This window comes from Erithacus rubecula, assembly GCF_903797595.1.
Source record: "Erithacus rubecula genome assembly, chromosome: 8".
NCBI classification, from domain to species: domain Eukaryota; kingdom Metazoa; phylum Chordata; class Aves; order Passeriformes; family Muscicapidae; genus Erithacus; species Erithacus rubecula.
The window spans coordinates 29,568,662-29,582,309 of NC_136659.1; the positions used below are offsets into that span (position 1 = coordinate 29,568,662).

The 13,648-nt window shown below is 37.0% G+C and overlaps 1 protein-coding gene across 6 annotated transcripts in view; it reads right to left on the bottom strand.

Moving 5' to 3' along the window:
• The window catches only part of DPP10 (dipeptidyl peptidase like 10), a 445,885-nt gene that overhangs the window by 48,680 nt on the left and 383,557 nt on the right, over window positions 1-13,648 (bottom strand). For all 6 annotated transcript variants that reach the window (XM_079310523.1, XM_079310525.1, XM_079310524.1 and 3 more), the window contains 2 exons: window positions 11,410-11,462; window positions 11,229-11,310 (listed from right to left, as the gene is read on the bottom strand). In XM_079310523.1, the coding sequence (XP_079166649.1) occupies window positions 11,229-11,310; window positions 11,410-11,462 (135 nt within the window). The remainder of the gene's footprint in view (window positions 1-11,228; window positions 11,311-11,409; window positions 11,463-13,648) is intronic.

Genomic DNA, 13,648 nt, shown 5'->3' on the forward strand with positions numbered 1-13,648 from the left:
AAAGATAAATGCTCCTTTGGGGAAGAAAACATCATCCAGAAGGAGTGGACACAGAGTGTTGAACAGGAACAGTTGTTTGCTATACCAAGCCAGAAGTTCCATGATGGCAATCCAAACCTCCTTTGGTCTGTACCAAAGCTCCTCTGTGGCCAAGAGCCATGGGCACATAGTGGAGAGAGCCACAGGAACCCTTCAGGGCCCTGTCTGGGAGCAGGACAGAGGTGGCTTTTCCTGTGCTGACCTGGTGGTGTGATGAAATTTGGCTTATTTTGACTCATAACTCTGCTGGCACAGGGGTCACCCCAACTGCCCATGGTCAGGACAACATGTACACCACCAGCCTTCCTGTGACAATGCTCTGGAGTATTTCCAAAGCAGGAGTTGATTTACTGCTGCACACAGGTGAACTGTACACACATTGTGTACAAAATCATGAAACACAAAATCAGAATGACAAACCACATTTCTGGGAGGTACTTTGCACATTTCTGGAAAAGGAGCAAAATCAAGGTTCAGTGTCTGCCATTCTTGCCCACAGTAATCAGCTGTGGAAGAAGCTCCATGATAATGAAGAGGAGACTCACTCATTGAGAGGCAAGTGAAATGCCAGGTGGCAAACTACCACCCAAACACTCACAATGCATTTCACTGGTGAGACTGATTACCCTGCTAATGTCTTTCTTACAGCAGCCATCTCTAAAACTAACAAAACTCATTATATTTCAGATAATATAAACAATAGAAAAGGGGTTTATCAAGCTTTTATAGGTGTGGATTTTAGAATGTTAGAATATTCATTAGTGATTTGGCAAGTTACAATTACTCAGGCTTCTTCCAAAAGCCTCTTATTTTTTTCTCACATCTTACAAATTTTCTATATGGATCACATATGTTAGAGGATGACAATTTCAAGAAAAGTTTTATGGGATTGTATTGCAAAGCAGCTTTATTTCCTATTCCTTTCCCCTTTGTAATATCTCTAGTCTATTTAGATAGTGAGCTCTCACAGACAGGATTGCAGGCTACAATGTCTGATCTGGATTGCAATACAGCTGCTTTGCAAATCTCCAGGAGTGCATAATGGCTCTGATCTCTTCTCTGCAGATGGTTTTTTTGGTTTTGTTTTTTGCTTTTTGTCTTTTTTTTTTTTTTTTCCTCCTTTTCGGGTAAATCTGTACTGGTACAAAAAAAAAAAATTAAAAATGAAATGCTCATTAAATTTACCAAACAATGCCTGGCAGTGGACAAAAATCTGCCCTTACACTATCCATGTTCCAAAAATCATCAGACACATTGCAAATGAGGCAGAAACCAAATAATAGATAATAACAAAATTATTATAATTGTAGGCAATAAGAACTATATTCACTCTTAAAGGTACTAATTTTCTAAAGGTTGTGATTGACCTGCGCAACAATTCTTTCAGAGGAAGCTTTCAAACGTTTAGACGATGTTGTAATTGAGGGAGAGGGGAAGTAGCTGTTGATCAGGAGACATGGAGCACAGTCACCCCAATGTCATACACTACCTTTTTCAGGTGTCAGTTACAATATGTTAATTTTATTTTTTGCGTTAATCAAGCTGCCAGAAGAACAGAAGCAGGAAGAACAGAACACTGAAGCACCACTCTTTTCTTTTGTCTAGATTAATGCCACTGCATCACAGTAATGTGTTAGCACAATCGTTTCTGAACAACCACAAACAATCTACAAGGCCATTATATTTAATTGCTATTTAGATAGTTTATAAATCTACTGTAAACAATAGCAAGGATGCACTCATAATGCAGCTATAAGATTAGTTACTAATGCCATGGCATAAACCAGGCCATGAACTCAGACTATCAGCAACTCCATGGTAACTCTGATGCTTATTTATGTCCTTGATTTCCAATAAATGCAGGGAAGCGTTGCCCTCTTTTGTTTCAACACACATTAATTATGTTGCCTTTCCAATGATATTGGATCATGATGCTCACTAAATTCACACCCTGTCTCATCCCATGACAGCTTACCCAGGAGAGCAAATATAGTGTAATATGGTATATAAATAAAATCACATATAATATCTGAACTACGACCTATGCAGAAAGCTGCTTCATAAATCTGCTGTACAGATCACAGCAAGTCTCCCTTGCCTCCAAGCTGATGGTTTGGATCTGCTGCTTCCTCCCATGGAGCTGCCTGAAGAGCTCTGCTGGCTGCAGCACTGTGCAAAATGTCACTGAGTACTGGGCTCCTCAGATCTTTGATCTCTAAGTGATGTGAAGAACAGACTTACCCCAAAAAACAGTGCATGCTTAGGAATTCACACTCCTCCTTCCTCACTCTTACTGATTGCTTCTGACTAATGAGCCAGCATGGAGCTTATAACAAAATCATAATCTGTCCTTACCATAAAATCTTTTAAAATGATCTCTGGTTATTTCAGGCTCATCTTACACTGATATCAAGCATTCAATTATGCTCAGACTGATCAATCCATAACAAGCTAAACTGAAAAAATTTCAACCTAATTACTTCAGAAGAAAAAAAACACAATGTTGGGAGACAGAAAAAATAACTAAGGAAATTGTAAAGGGCTTGGCATCTGTTTCCTTTGACAAAATGTAAGAAAGTAGCATTATAACTTCAAGGACAAAAGTAAAAAGATACAGAATCTAAAATTCTGAGCTGTAAAGTCATACTACTACCCAGTCATACTTACTGTAGTACACTAAAGTCTACTATTTTTAGGGCAATCCCTGAGAACTTTATATGAAATACAATAGAGCAGGATGCCTCCGAGTATCTCCTACATGAGAAACCCAAGCAGAGTTGAACACAAAGGTTTGTATTTTCAGCTGTGATTGCTGTATGGGGCACGTGCCTTCCTCTCCCCACTGCACACAGGGTACAAGTTGCCTGTTGTTTTTATGATGGGCCAAAATTTTAGTGAATCACATCCACCTGTATAGACTCCACATAGTACATCCAATGCAAGAAACACAGTTTGTCCTAAAATATCTCATTAAGAATGAGACCAGGAAAAATCAGGAAATTTTGACTAGCTCTTAGAAGAGCACATCTGTTTGGGACAGTTCAGCATCTGGGAAACAACACTTGAAAATAACTATTTGCTTTCCTTCCACACAAAACTTTTCACTTCTATTTCTGGAAATGATCTGTCACCTGCCATAAACCAAGAAGAAAATCAATGCTCTGTTTTCTCTGACACATGACTTTTTCAATCCTTATTCTCTGGGCCTTGAAGCTGCCAGTAGGGATACATTCCCCACAACTACACATCCACAAGCAGTTCTTGGCATTTCACTGTCTGGTTCAGGCTGAGTCAACATGAAAGCCTAAGTCACTTTAACACAGTGCAACAAAAGTTTAACCAGCTCTGATCTTTCAGCACAAACACAGTGGGGAAGTCATAACCCCTCTGTAGGGAAAAAGAAACATTTATGGGCTGGTGATGATGGAATTTAATGTATTTTTTTAAGAGGAACTTGGCTAAAATAGAGAGAAATAGCCAGGAGAACTGAACATGCCCAAAGTTGTTCAGCCTTGCAAAGGAGGACAGTCACAGTCACTTCCACTGGCAGAAACCAGTCTATATTTCTGATGGATGTTATGTGGCAAATGAGAAAACAGATTTTAACATACAGCAAACAGAAGCTATAAAAGGACGAGGTGGAGGAACCCTGGCAGAGAGCAAGAGCTCAGTGGAGTTTATGTCAAGTTGTTTTTGCCATTTCAGCCTATTCCTAGCAGAACTCTGTAGCACTGGTAGCATCACAGAAACTCCTAAGTCTTTTATAAGTCTTCTTTCAAACATTTTATGAAAGGTAAATAAAAGTTGTGTTTACAGTTGATTAGAACAACTCTGGCATAGAACCTGAACCAGAAAGGCATTAGAGATCTATGAACTCTTCTGTTTTGACATTTTGGGGCCTTCCTATTTGCAATGTTCCTTTTCCAAGGTGTTAGGAAGCATAAGATATAGCTGCTTTCTTGGGTCTTTTTGTTCTATTTGCCAGATAAAACTGTCATTTACATTACAATACTAAAAGATGGATATCACAATTCTGCCATCCCATCTTGTGGTGTACCCTTTTTATATCACTAAATATGAAATGACTACATGATTATATAGTCCAGGAACACAGGTAAGCATGCAGTGGTTTTGGGCAGGATTTTGGAGTTACGTAGAGATATAGTCCATAATAAAACCCAGTCTTTTCCAACTCCAGTTTAGTTGAGGATCAATCAGACTTCAACTTCTGCTTCACAGTTTTTATGGGTGGCTATTTCAAAGAATTTTAGACTTCTGAAATATAATTTTCATCTTTCTGCATTACAGAAAGCCACACATTTTTCACACGAGAAGCACAGCAGCCCTGTTTTATGAGCCATTGGGCTTGCAGTTAATATTAGCTAACAGACAGAAGTGTGAATATTCAGATATGCTTTGTTACACACAGACATGTTGAACAACATGATGAGAGGTGCATATTGCTGTTTTCATTGCTCCCTGCAGGCTGCTGCATGGAAAAGTCCTTAGGACTGCTCCTGTCAAATATGTGTGTCTATACTTGGTTCTCTCTGTGTCTTTGTGGGACTGTATGTAAATAAATATATATACACCCACACAAATAAGCATGTGAAAAAAAATCGAGTTTTAGCACAGTGATATATCAAATTTCCAATATATTTGCTTCTGGATAAGAAAATGCATTGCTTGTGTGCAGGGCTTTCATACTGACTCAAATATTAGCTGCATGCCAGATTAGTGATAACAGAATAAGAACCAGAGAGAGGAAATATCTTTTATCTCCCCTCTCAATTTATTCACTATAAAGCTACTGGGCCTTTTACTGTTCCACATGAAAAACAATGGTAGAGGAATAATGCCCCTATAAAACATATGATTTTCTCATTATTTCTTCTTTTCTTTCTCTTATTTCCTCCTTCAGATACAGCCAAGTGGCTATTCCCAAAAAGGGCCAGTAATATCTAATCCTTGATACTCATAATTTTAAATTGCCTTTGATATTAGAACATGTTCATTGTATTTCACTGAGAAAATTGATGAAGAAACTTCTCTGCTGAACTTAGCCTTGCTCCATTTACAATGTTCCATTTATAATGTTGTAGTGGTCTCTAGAGCTCACAAAATTTTTATTGAGTATATCCAGTCTTCATAAGTAAAACTGTATTTTTCCCTGTTTGGTCAATCTGCCTTTATTTCCTGGCTGCATTCTCCATTCCCCTTCTCTGAGATGGGAACAAAAGCTTTCAGATGGAGTATCACTTTTGGAACTAGAGGACATGCATTAATCCATTAATGCATTAATCCATATTTAAGTGGAGTGAACACCCAGAAATTGATAATGGAAAATGTTAACTAGTTCAGTAGAATACCTTCAGAGCAACTAATACTATTTTTTTTCCCTTTGAAGAATAGTCTGAATCAAATAATTTAAATTAAAAAATCCCAGAGAAAAATCCAGTGTGCAGCACCAGCTTAGGAGGAAGACAGTTTAACCAAGTCTTCTAGGTAACTCCAATTCTTCTGTGGACTCAGCTTGGTGGGCAATGCTCAACCACAGTTCCCTTCCTTCAGAGAAAAATGCTCAGCAGGACAAAGGATCTCCAAATGTGCTTTGAACTACAGAAGTTTGGCAATTGAACCCCTCATTCATTTTAAATGAGGTATCATACCTGAGGTTAATGTCACAATTGAAGTGTTCTTGTTTATTTCTAGTTTTCAAAATAAATTCAAGCACACGTTTTCCTCTCAGATTCACTGCCCTCTGCCTCATTAGCATAGTCATTAAAAGGAGAGATGAAATAAAGCCTTGACATTTCCATATGTAATTTTAAGTTAATCATCTAAAATACAGTAAGTCAAAAGAGCAGAAGACTTTGCAGATAAAAAGAGCAGAAGAAATATATTTATTTAGGACTTACTTCATTAGCATTAATAAAGCTTTTACTTCATTTGCATATGCAAGTGTTCTTGCCAGGAGGGGGTGCCAAGTACCCACAGCACTAATTATGCAAAAAGAAAACACATGGCAAATATTTTACAGAAAGATAAATTACCATGTTTTATAGCAGTTGTACATTACCTTGATAGACCAAACAGTAAATGGAGCTTTCAGCAAGTAATGGCTGTTAAAGCATGTGTTGAGCAAGGTAACTGTCTGAGAACAATCCTGCTAATTCCTCATTCACTAAAATTAGTCCAGGGCTTATCTGAGTGCATAGAAAATAATACAACTTTAAAGAACTTTGCTGCTGCACTATTTGTCTTACTTAAACCAGTCTTTGAAAGCCATTAGGAAAAAAAGCTAAAATTTTGACAAAAGGCAATTGTAAGGCAATGTCATGTTAATGCAGTTCTGAGAGATATTTGCATTTTTGTGGGGCAATAGGTATTGAAGGGGGTTTGAAAGGAAACTGAACCCTCAGACATTACAAAAGGGTAAAGATAAGATGACCAATCACAGAGCAAAAGGGCAGAGAGTTCTTCATTTATTACCAGCAATTAAATCAGATTTTGATCTGGTTTATTTCTGTTTCTATGCTGGTTTTTAGGTAGTTTCAATACAAGGTGAAGTTCTCTTTCTCTCGATCTTTTTTTATTTTTTATATAAAATCTTCAGCTTCTAAGATCCATTATTTGTGAGCAGCCTTTTTTTTTTTTTGTTGATATTTTTGAAGATGAGGGCAACTTATAGATTTCTGATATTTAAAGTACTTTCTAAAAATTGATGAGAACATCTTGAATCCACAATTCAGCTACAGTCAACAAATTGTTCTTAGTGCATACAGCTTAATAGGTAATTTGACTCAATCATGACCTAAATTAAAACAAAGCATTGTAAAAGCTCATCTTCAGTCCTACCATTTGATAGTGCTAAATTTTGTTGGTAGCATCAATTTTTGACAAAGTTTCTAAAAAATATTATTTTTTTAATATTCTGGATAATTTTACTATTTTCCTGATTTCTGTTTGGTTTAAATATGTATTAATTTATGCATACATATTCATCTGTAAGTCAACAGGTCATTATTTATACTGATCCATCCAAATATGTAACCCAAACTCCCTTCAGAATCAATTAATATATCGAAAAATGAGCTTGCTGCAATAAATAACACAAAACACATATTATAAATGCAAAGGCAAAATTATTTGCATGGACATATGTTCATAGAAAAAAGTGAAATAAAGTATTTTATACAAAACAAACAACATTTACCACCACCAAGGCAGGGGAAAAAAAAAAAAAAAAAAAAAAGTATTACTTTTAAGAAAAAGCTATGTCAAACTGAACAACTTCTAGCCATGCTTCACTGGGAGCTTGTTGAAGGCCACCCAATAACTGATCAGAAGAACTATTTATATCACAAAGGAGCACTGTAAGAACACAAGGGTGTTAACAGACACTGTTAAATACAATACTGCAAACACTGGAGACATCTCCATTCTGAATTTTTATATTTATATCTACTGCAATACATCCCCACAGATAGATCCAGAGTTGTCTCCCCTGTGTCAGATACAAGCCAGGTCAATCACAAACACATGAAAACCTTTGCTTCAAACTACTGGAGAAGATAAGGCTCAAGAAGGGACAGCCCCAGATAAAAAACTGGGCATTTCAACAACAGAGGCCCTTTAAAAACCCCAAAGCATTCTTCTCACTAAAGCCCTCCCACCAGCTATGGGATATCTCCTTCTCAGACACAAGCAGTGAGGTCTTTAATCAATAAACTGGAGGCTGAAAAATGTTGATGAAACAAATGAGATCTCTAGTTGGGTTTGTCTTTTCTGGAATTACTTAGTGCTGCAGTGATGGATTCTATGGAGGCGAGGTAGAGAGATAATCAGCTAATGACTTGCATGATTTTAATCAAACATGAGTATGTTTGGCAAACACATAAACAGCTCCCAAACTACGACACAGAAATGGTATTTTAGATCTGGTACAGTTCTGACACAGTTAAAAGGCAGCATTTTAAAGAGTGTGACCTTGAAAACAGTTCTGATTTTAAGAGCTCTGTGACCTTAAGATACATCTAATTCATTAGATAAAAGTTTCTTCCCCCAATGGCAAACATTTTCAATTTCACCACCAAAATGTCATGACTCAAGCAGCAGATGTTGCTCTGAGCTTTCCTCTTAATCATTACAAAATCCTCTACTTTAGGTAAATAGCAAGGAACTGAAATAACTTGCAATCACTTGGTAGTTTGAAAACAATGGTACTGTGGGTCAGACACCTGGCATCTGACATAAAACTAACTCTCTTCCTCACCAGCCACGTGGGGCATGATGACCCATTGGACAGCCCCAGAAGTTATTCCTAACAGTAAACTTAGACTGATGCAAGCTTTCCTCAAGGATGTAAAATACTGCATATACTTGATTGCACTGCAGCCATATTCCATCTGTACAATCAACACTTTGTGGTTTCATACATACTTTCTTTCCTGTTTTATTTTTTTTTTCCTTCATATTCCTATATTATCTGTTTGAACATATTGGCAATTTCTCCTCATTGGAAGAACTTAAGATAACTATGTAGGCTGTACTGTTAGATAGATCTGCAGAACTCTGGACTGGAAACATCTTATTTTACATTATAGCTTAACCATCAAAAATAGTTGATCCAAGTCCATGTGTTATACCCCTACAATTTGGGTTTAATCCAGGACTTTCCAAATAGCAATACTGTAAAGTTGGGATCTTTGGCTCAGTCAAACATACCTGTGCCTTGTGTTTAGCATTTTGTGCTAATTTTGCTCACTAGTCCTGGCTATATTATTGCTATTCACTTCTGCACCACAGATGAAGGGGGATTATTTCCCCTCACTCTAGAGAGCTGCACACACTCTACCTCTGTGATGGCAAACAGCATGTGTCATGGGTCCTTTTACATCAAATTTTTATATAAAATTAATTTCTTCTCCAATTGCTCTCCAGTTGAAAATAATGACTCTTGGAGATCACCCAGGTTAATACACTATGATTATTTTATTTAGAGTAGGTATGTCATTGCTTATTTTACTCATGAATTATTACTATTTCCTTATTCCATGGAAAAGACATGTAAGTTTTGTTCAGAGATAAACCACTCATAGTGTGTTTGGCAGCATGAGTCTGAGACTGCAGCTTTGTTTGCACCCAGGTACAATCCAGCTACTGATGGATTTTCATCATTGGATCTCTCCCTGTATGCCTTCCTCTGTGCCTTGTTTCACTGCTGGTTGCTTCCTCTACTATTTTACTCCAACTCCACCAACCCAGTGTTTGTTCTAATGACAAATTTTATAACAGAACCATTGTGGCAATGTGTCCTCAGCCACACATCTTTCCTCTGCCTAACCTGTTCTGCTGGAATGAGCTCTCTGTCCTGCTTCTGCTCGAGGCAGATGTTCCTTTGGACAGCAGCAGCCATTACTCACCACAGTCTTTATTCATTCATGCTCCTTCCACAATTTTGGCTTGCTGCTGAAGTGGGAGGGTAGTGCAGCAAGGCACTTCTGTCACTTTGGAGACCTTTTGCCACATGAGCAGCTTCAAGAGGACATCCTTCTAATTGGCACTTCCTAAAGTCACCTTCAGTGGACTGTATCTCTATGGCAATACCTGGTGCCATTCAGAGTGCACACTAGATTTTGTGTTCAAAGTTATTATTTCCTAATTCTGCAGACCATATGGCACCATAAAACCCACAGCAGAGCAGATATTTTTAAAGCATGACATTAACACTACTAGGGACATTAACAAAGATGAGTGATGTTATCCTCACTCAAGTATGAATTATGCCAATGTTTTCAAATTTGGATGATTAAGGTTGTACCTAAAACGATCACCCATTTTTTTTGCAGGTTTGAGATGTAATAGGAGTGCCTGTGCCTGCATCTGAAAGTATCCATGCATACTTTCATAATTTTAAGCAAAACACATGAAGATAGCATTATGGATTTATTTTCTTGAGGTTTATGATTGGTAAGTCTGACCCTGTTCTTATGAAACACCTTAGGAAAAGAAAAATGTCTTTTCACAGTAATCACTGCACTTAATTTTAGTTCTACTTTAGATTACTGATCAGAGGTCCAGCACAGACCAATCAATTTAATGAAATTTAATTAAAATATTTCTTAAATCTGTACAATCTTGCAAGTGCTTTTCCTTTCTACTACAACCTACATGGTTTGTCACATAATGCTGCCTGGTAAATAACCTGTGTATTTATTACCACTAATCCCGTTGCCATGCTCTCATTATTAATAAATTAATGTGGTTAATAATTAAAACGTATCAAGCATGTTCCAATTACTTTTTCTCACCTGCCTCCACTTCCTTAATGCAAAACATTCCAACCAGAAACATTTTTTACTTTCCAATCATCTTGATGAATGATACAAAGCAATAGGGTATATTCTCTAGACATTCAGCTTACAGCCTCTCTGCATGAACAAGCTGGATGTGCAAGGAGGCCCTGGGATCATGCCTGGGGGCATTAATGAGCTTATTAGAACACTGTAACAAGGATTATCTGAATTTCTTATGCAGAACTGAAGATGTAATCAGTCTCTTGCCTTCAACTACCAACACAGGTCAGCTTAAAATCACTGCTGTTCTAAAACCAATTTTTTTTTTCTTCTTATATTGGCATTGGTTATGATGACCATGGATGATTAATATTCATTAAAAATGGTAGAACTTCTGGAAAAAAATTATACATGAAACATGGCATCTCATTTTATTATTATGAATTCAATGCAGCAGAGTTGACCTTGGCAGTAATTTTCATACTGAAATGAAAACATCACTTTTCATGAGTCCATCACATCACATTTGGATGCTAAGCTTTTGCTTTTGCCCACTGTTTTCATTGATATTGCACTTAAAAGAAAACTGCTTTTCACCTTTAACTTTCCTTCCCACAGTAGCTATGAAAATGTTTATCCTGAAAATCACTTTAGTGCATATTTAAGTAAAGATGTGATTCTTTCAACAACTGCACCATTTGCTTATTGGGGTCAACCTGGAAAAACATATTTTTAATAAAAATAAACAAACACATAGAGCTCTCCTAAAAGCTGTAACAGAAGCATACTAGCATAGTGCAGAAATACAGAACACAACTTATCTTAAGGCTTTCAGTTCTGCTTTTACCTCAGTCTGTCTGGAGTCCATACATTTTTAATGACTGTGCTTACCAGTTGCTGTCCGTGAACACCCCAGGCTGCATACTGTAAAACTGAATCCTCTACTTCTGGAGGGTTTAACTCCCAAACTTCCCTTGAAAAAAGGGAAACATTTTTACTTGAGCACACTGGCATCTCCTCATGCACAGAGACACTGATAATGACAGGGTGTGGAAAAAACAATGTGACTTACCTTGTGTGTATGTTATAAATCACGTATGAAGCTGTATAGGAATAATGAAAAACCTGTTTAAAAAAAAAAAAAAAAAAAAAGTAAATAATTACAAGACAAAATACAGGATTAAATAATTAAATACAGACTACCATGAGGGCAGTCAGTCTTTCAACCCCTGTAAACACCAGTACCTTTATCACTGAAATGATGTTTTACTGAATTAATTATAACCAATAGACCTGAACCAGCTTTTTAAAGCTGTAGGAAGGACACACATTAACACCTGTTAATTTAACCAGACATTATAACAGTACAACTGCAGACCAATACAGGGTCATATGATATTTTTCTGACCACCTGCTATGAACAGCCTGAAGGACCTCCCAGGTATGGCCCATAGAACAGAAAAACTGTATTTAATAGAGCTCTGTTTGCTGTGGCTTTCACTAAACAAGTTTTGGTCTGATTTTGGCTGACTTCCTTTGCTTTTCAGGAAAACTCTGCTGAAGACTTTTTGTCATTTTGGGTAAAAAAAAAAAAAAAGAACTATTAATTTTCAGTAAACCTTCGTCATTCAAAAGCAAGTTATCAGTGAGTTCTGGATTCCAAACCTGTAGGATTCTCTGACAGGAACAGAAGAGCACTTACAGTGTGATGGACCACCAGACCAAAGGGCTCAAATCAAAGCAAACTATAACACATTCTCTAGTCAAATATTAGTGTGCACACAGATGTAACAGACATTTCACTCTCTTCCAGGCTCAAGTGATTGGTTTTTACCTAGCTCATTTTTTGCCTCTACATCTTGTATCATTAAAGTATCCTAATTACATCATATTAGTTTTAATATGATTTTAAATTACTTCATGGTCCTGGAATATGAAATATATTTGTCTCTAATTATTACTGAACTAAGAAAAAAAAATCTTTTTAATGCAAACTTTTGTCAGAAAAAAACCATTAGATTAAATCCACTAGATTTACTGCAGCTTCATGTCTACAGTTACAGCATCTCTGTTTGGCACACAAAGGATTTATTCCTGGACAGGTTAATCCCAGTTAGAGGGAGACAGCTACAGCTGAAAAGCCAAAACCTTGACAATGGATACATGTGTTGGGAATTCTTCAGCTTACATTTCCTGCTCTGGGAACCTTTCAAAGAGAACAGGCAAAGGGGAATCCCACATGGACAGAGCCACTGGAATTTGTCACTGTGCTACACAAGAGGGTTTCAGGGGTTGTTATTTTGTCTGGAGGCCATTCAATAACAGAGACATCTGAAACATCCTTCAGTGACTCCCTTCTCATTATTAGCTCCCTGCCAACACATGCCAAGAATTTAGCATGCCCTAAATCTTTGCTGGCTGATGCAGCAAGAATCCCACAAAGGTCTCTAAGATTAGTAACTCTGCTTTGTGCAACAGCTGAATATCCCTTCTATAAAATTCCCCTTTGAGACAAAAATAATTTCCTTTTCCCAAGTCCATGGTGTTTAACGTCAGAACTGTTGCTTCAGTAAGAATCATGCATATATTAATAAACATGACCCAAACTTTTTTTTTTTTTTTTTTTTTTTTAATTACAGCTTAAGATAAACTGTTTTGTTATGCAAGGTACCAGCCTCTTCTGGGAAGTGTGACTGAAACAGAGAAATGGTTAAATGATGGTGGTTTCTGCACAGGGCATGCACTGCCAGAGGTTACCCAGTGAGGCACTTGCCAACAGCTTTTAAAGGCCAGTTACAAAGAAGAGAAATGGGTCTCTTGCCCTTGTGGGAAAAGGGAAAATTGTAACAAAGATAATGTGTGGAGGGTTGATAGATATTTTAAATAGAAATATTTTTAAAGTAAATTATTAGACAGAATATATTTCAACAAGAAATGCTAAACTAATAAGTCATTCTGACAGCTTAAACAGAAAATATACTGTAACAACAAGAACAACACTTCATATATCATGTGGAAACTCTGCTCCCGCCTTGTGTAACATTTCTGTCTAAACATTTATGCAGAAACATTAATATCTGTTGAAAAAAGTTGAAAGTGCTACACTTCTAGTGGAGACCAGCACTACACTGAAGTCACTTTCAGACAAGATGCTGACATTTTTCTCAGCTTACTCATATTAGTTTTAGTTCTTAACAGGAACACCATGTATAAATTAGAAGTGCAAAAATTCCTAATTTTCATTTGTGGCAACAGCCGCACACTGAAATATAATCATTATCAAAATGACATCAATAAAAAGGATGTTGAAA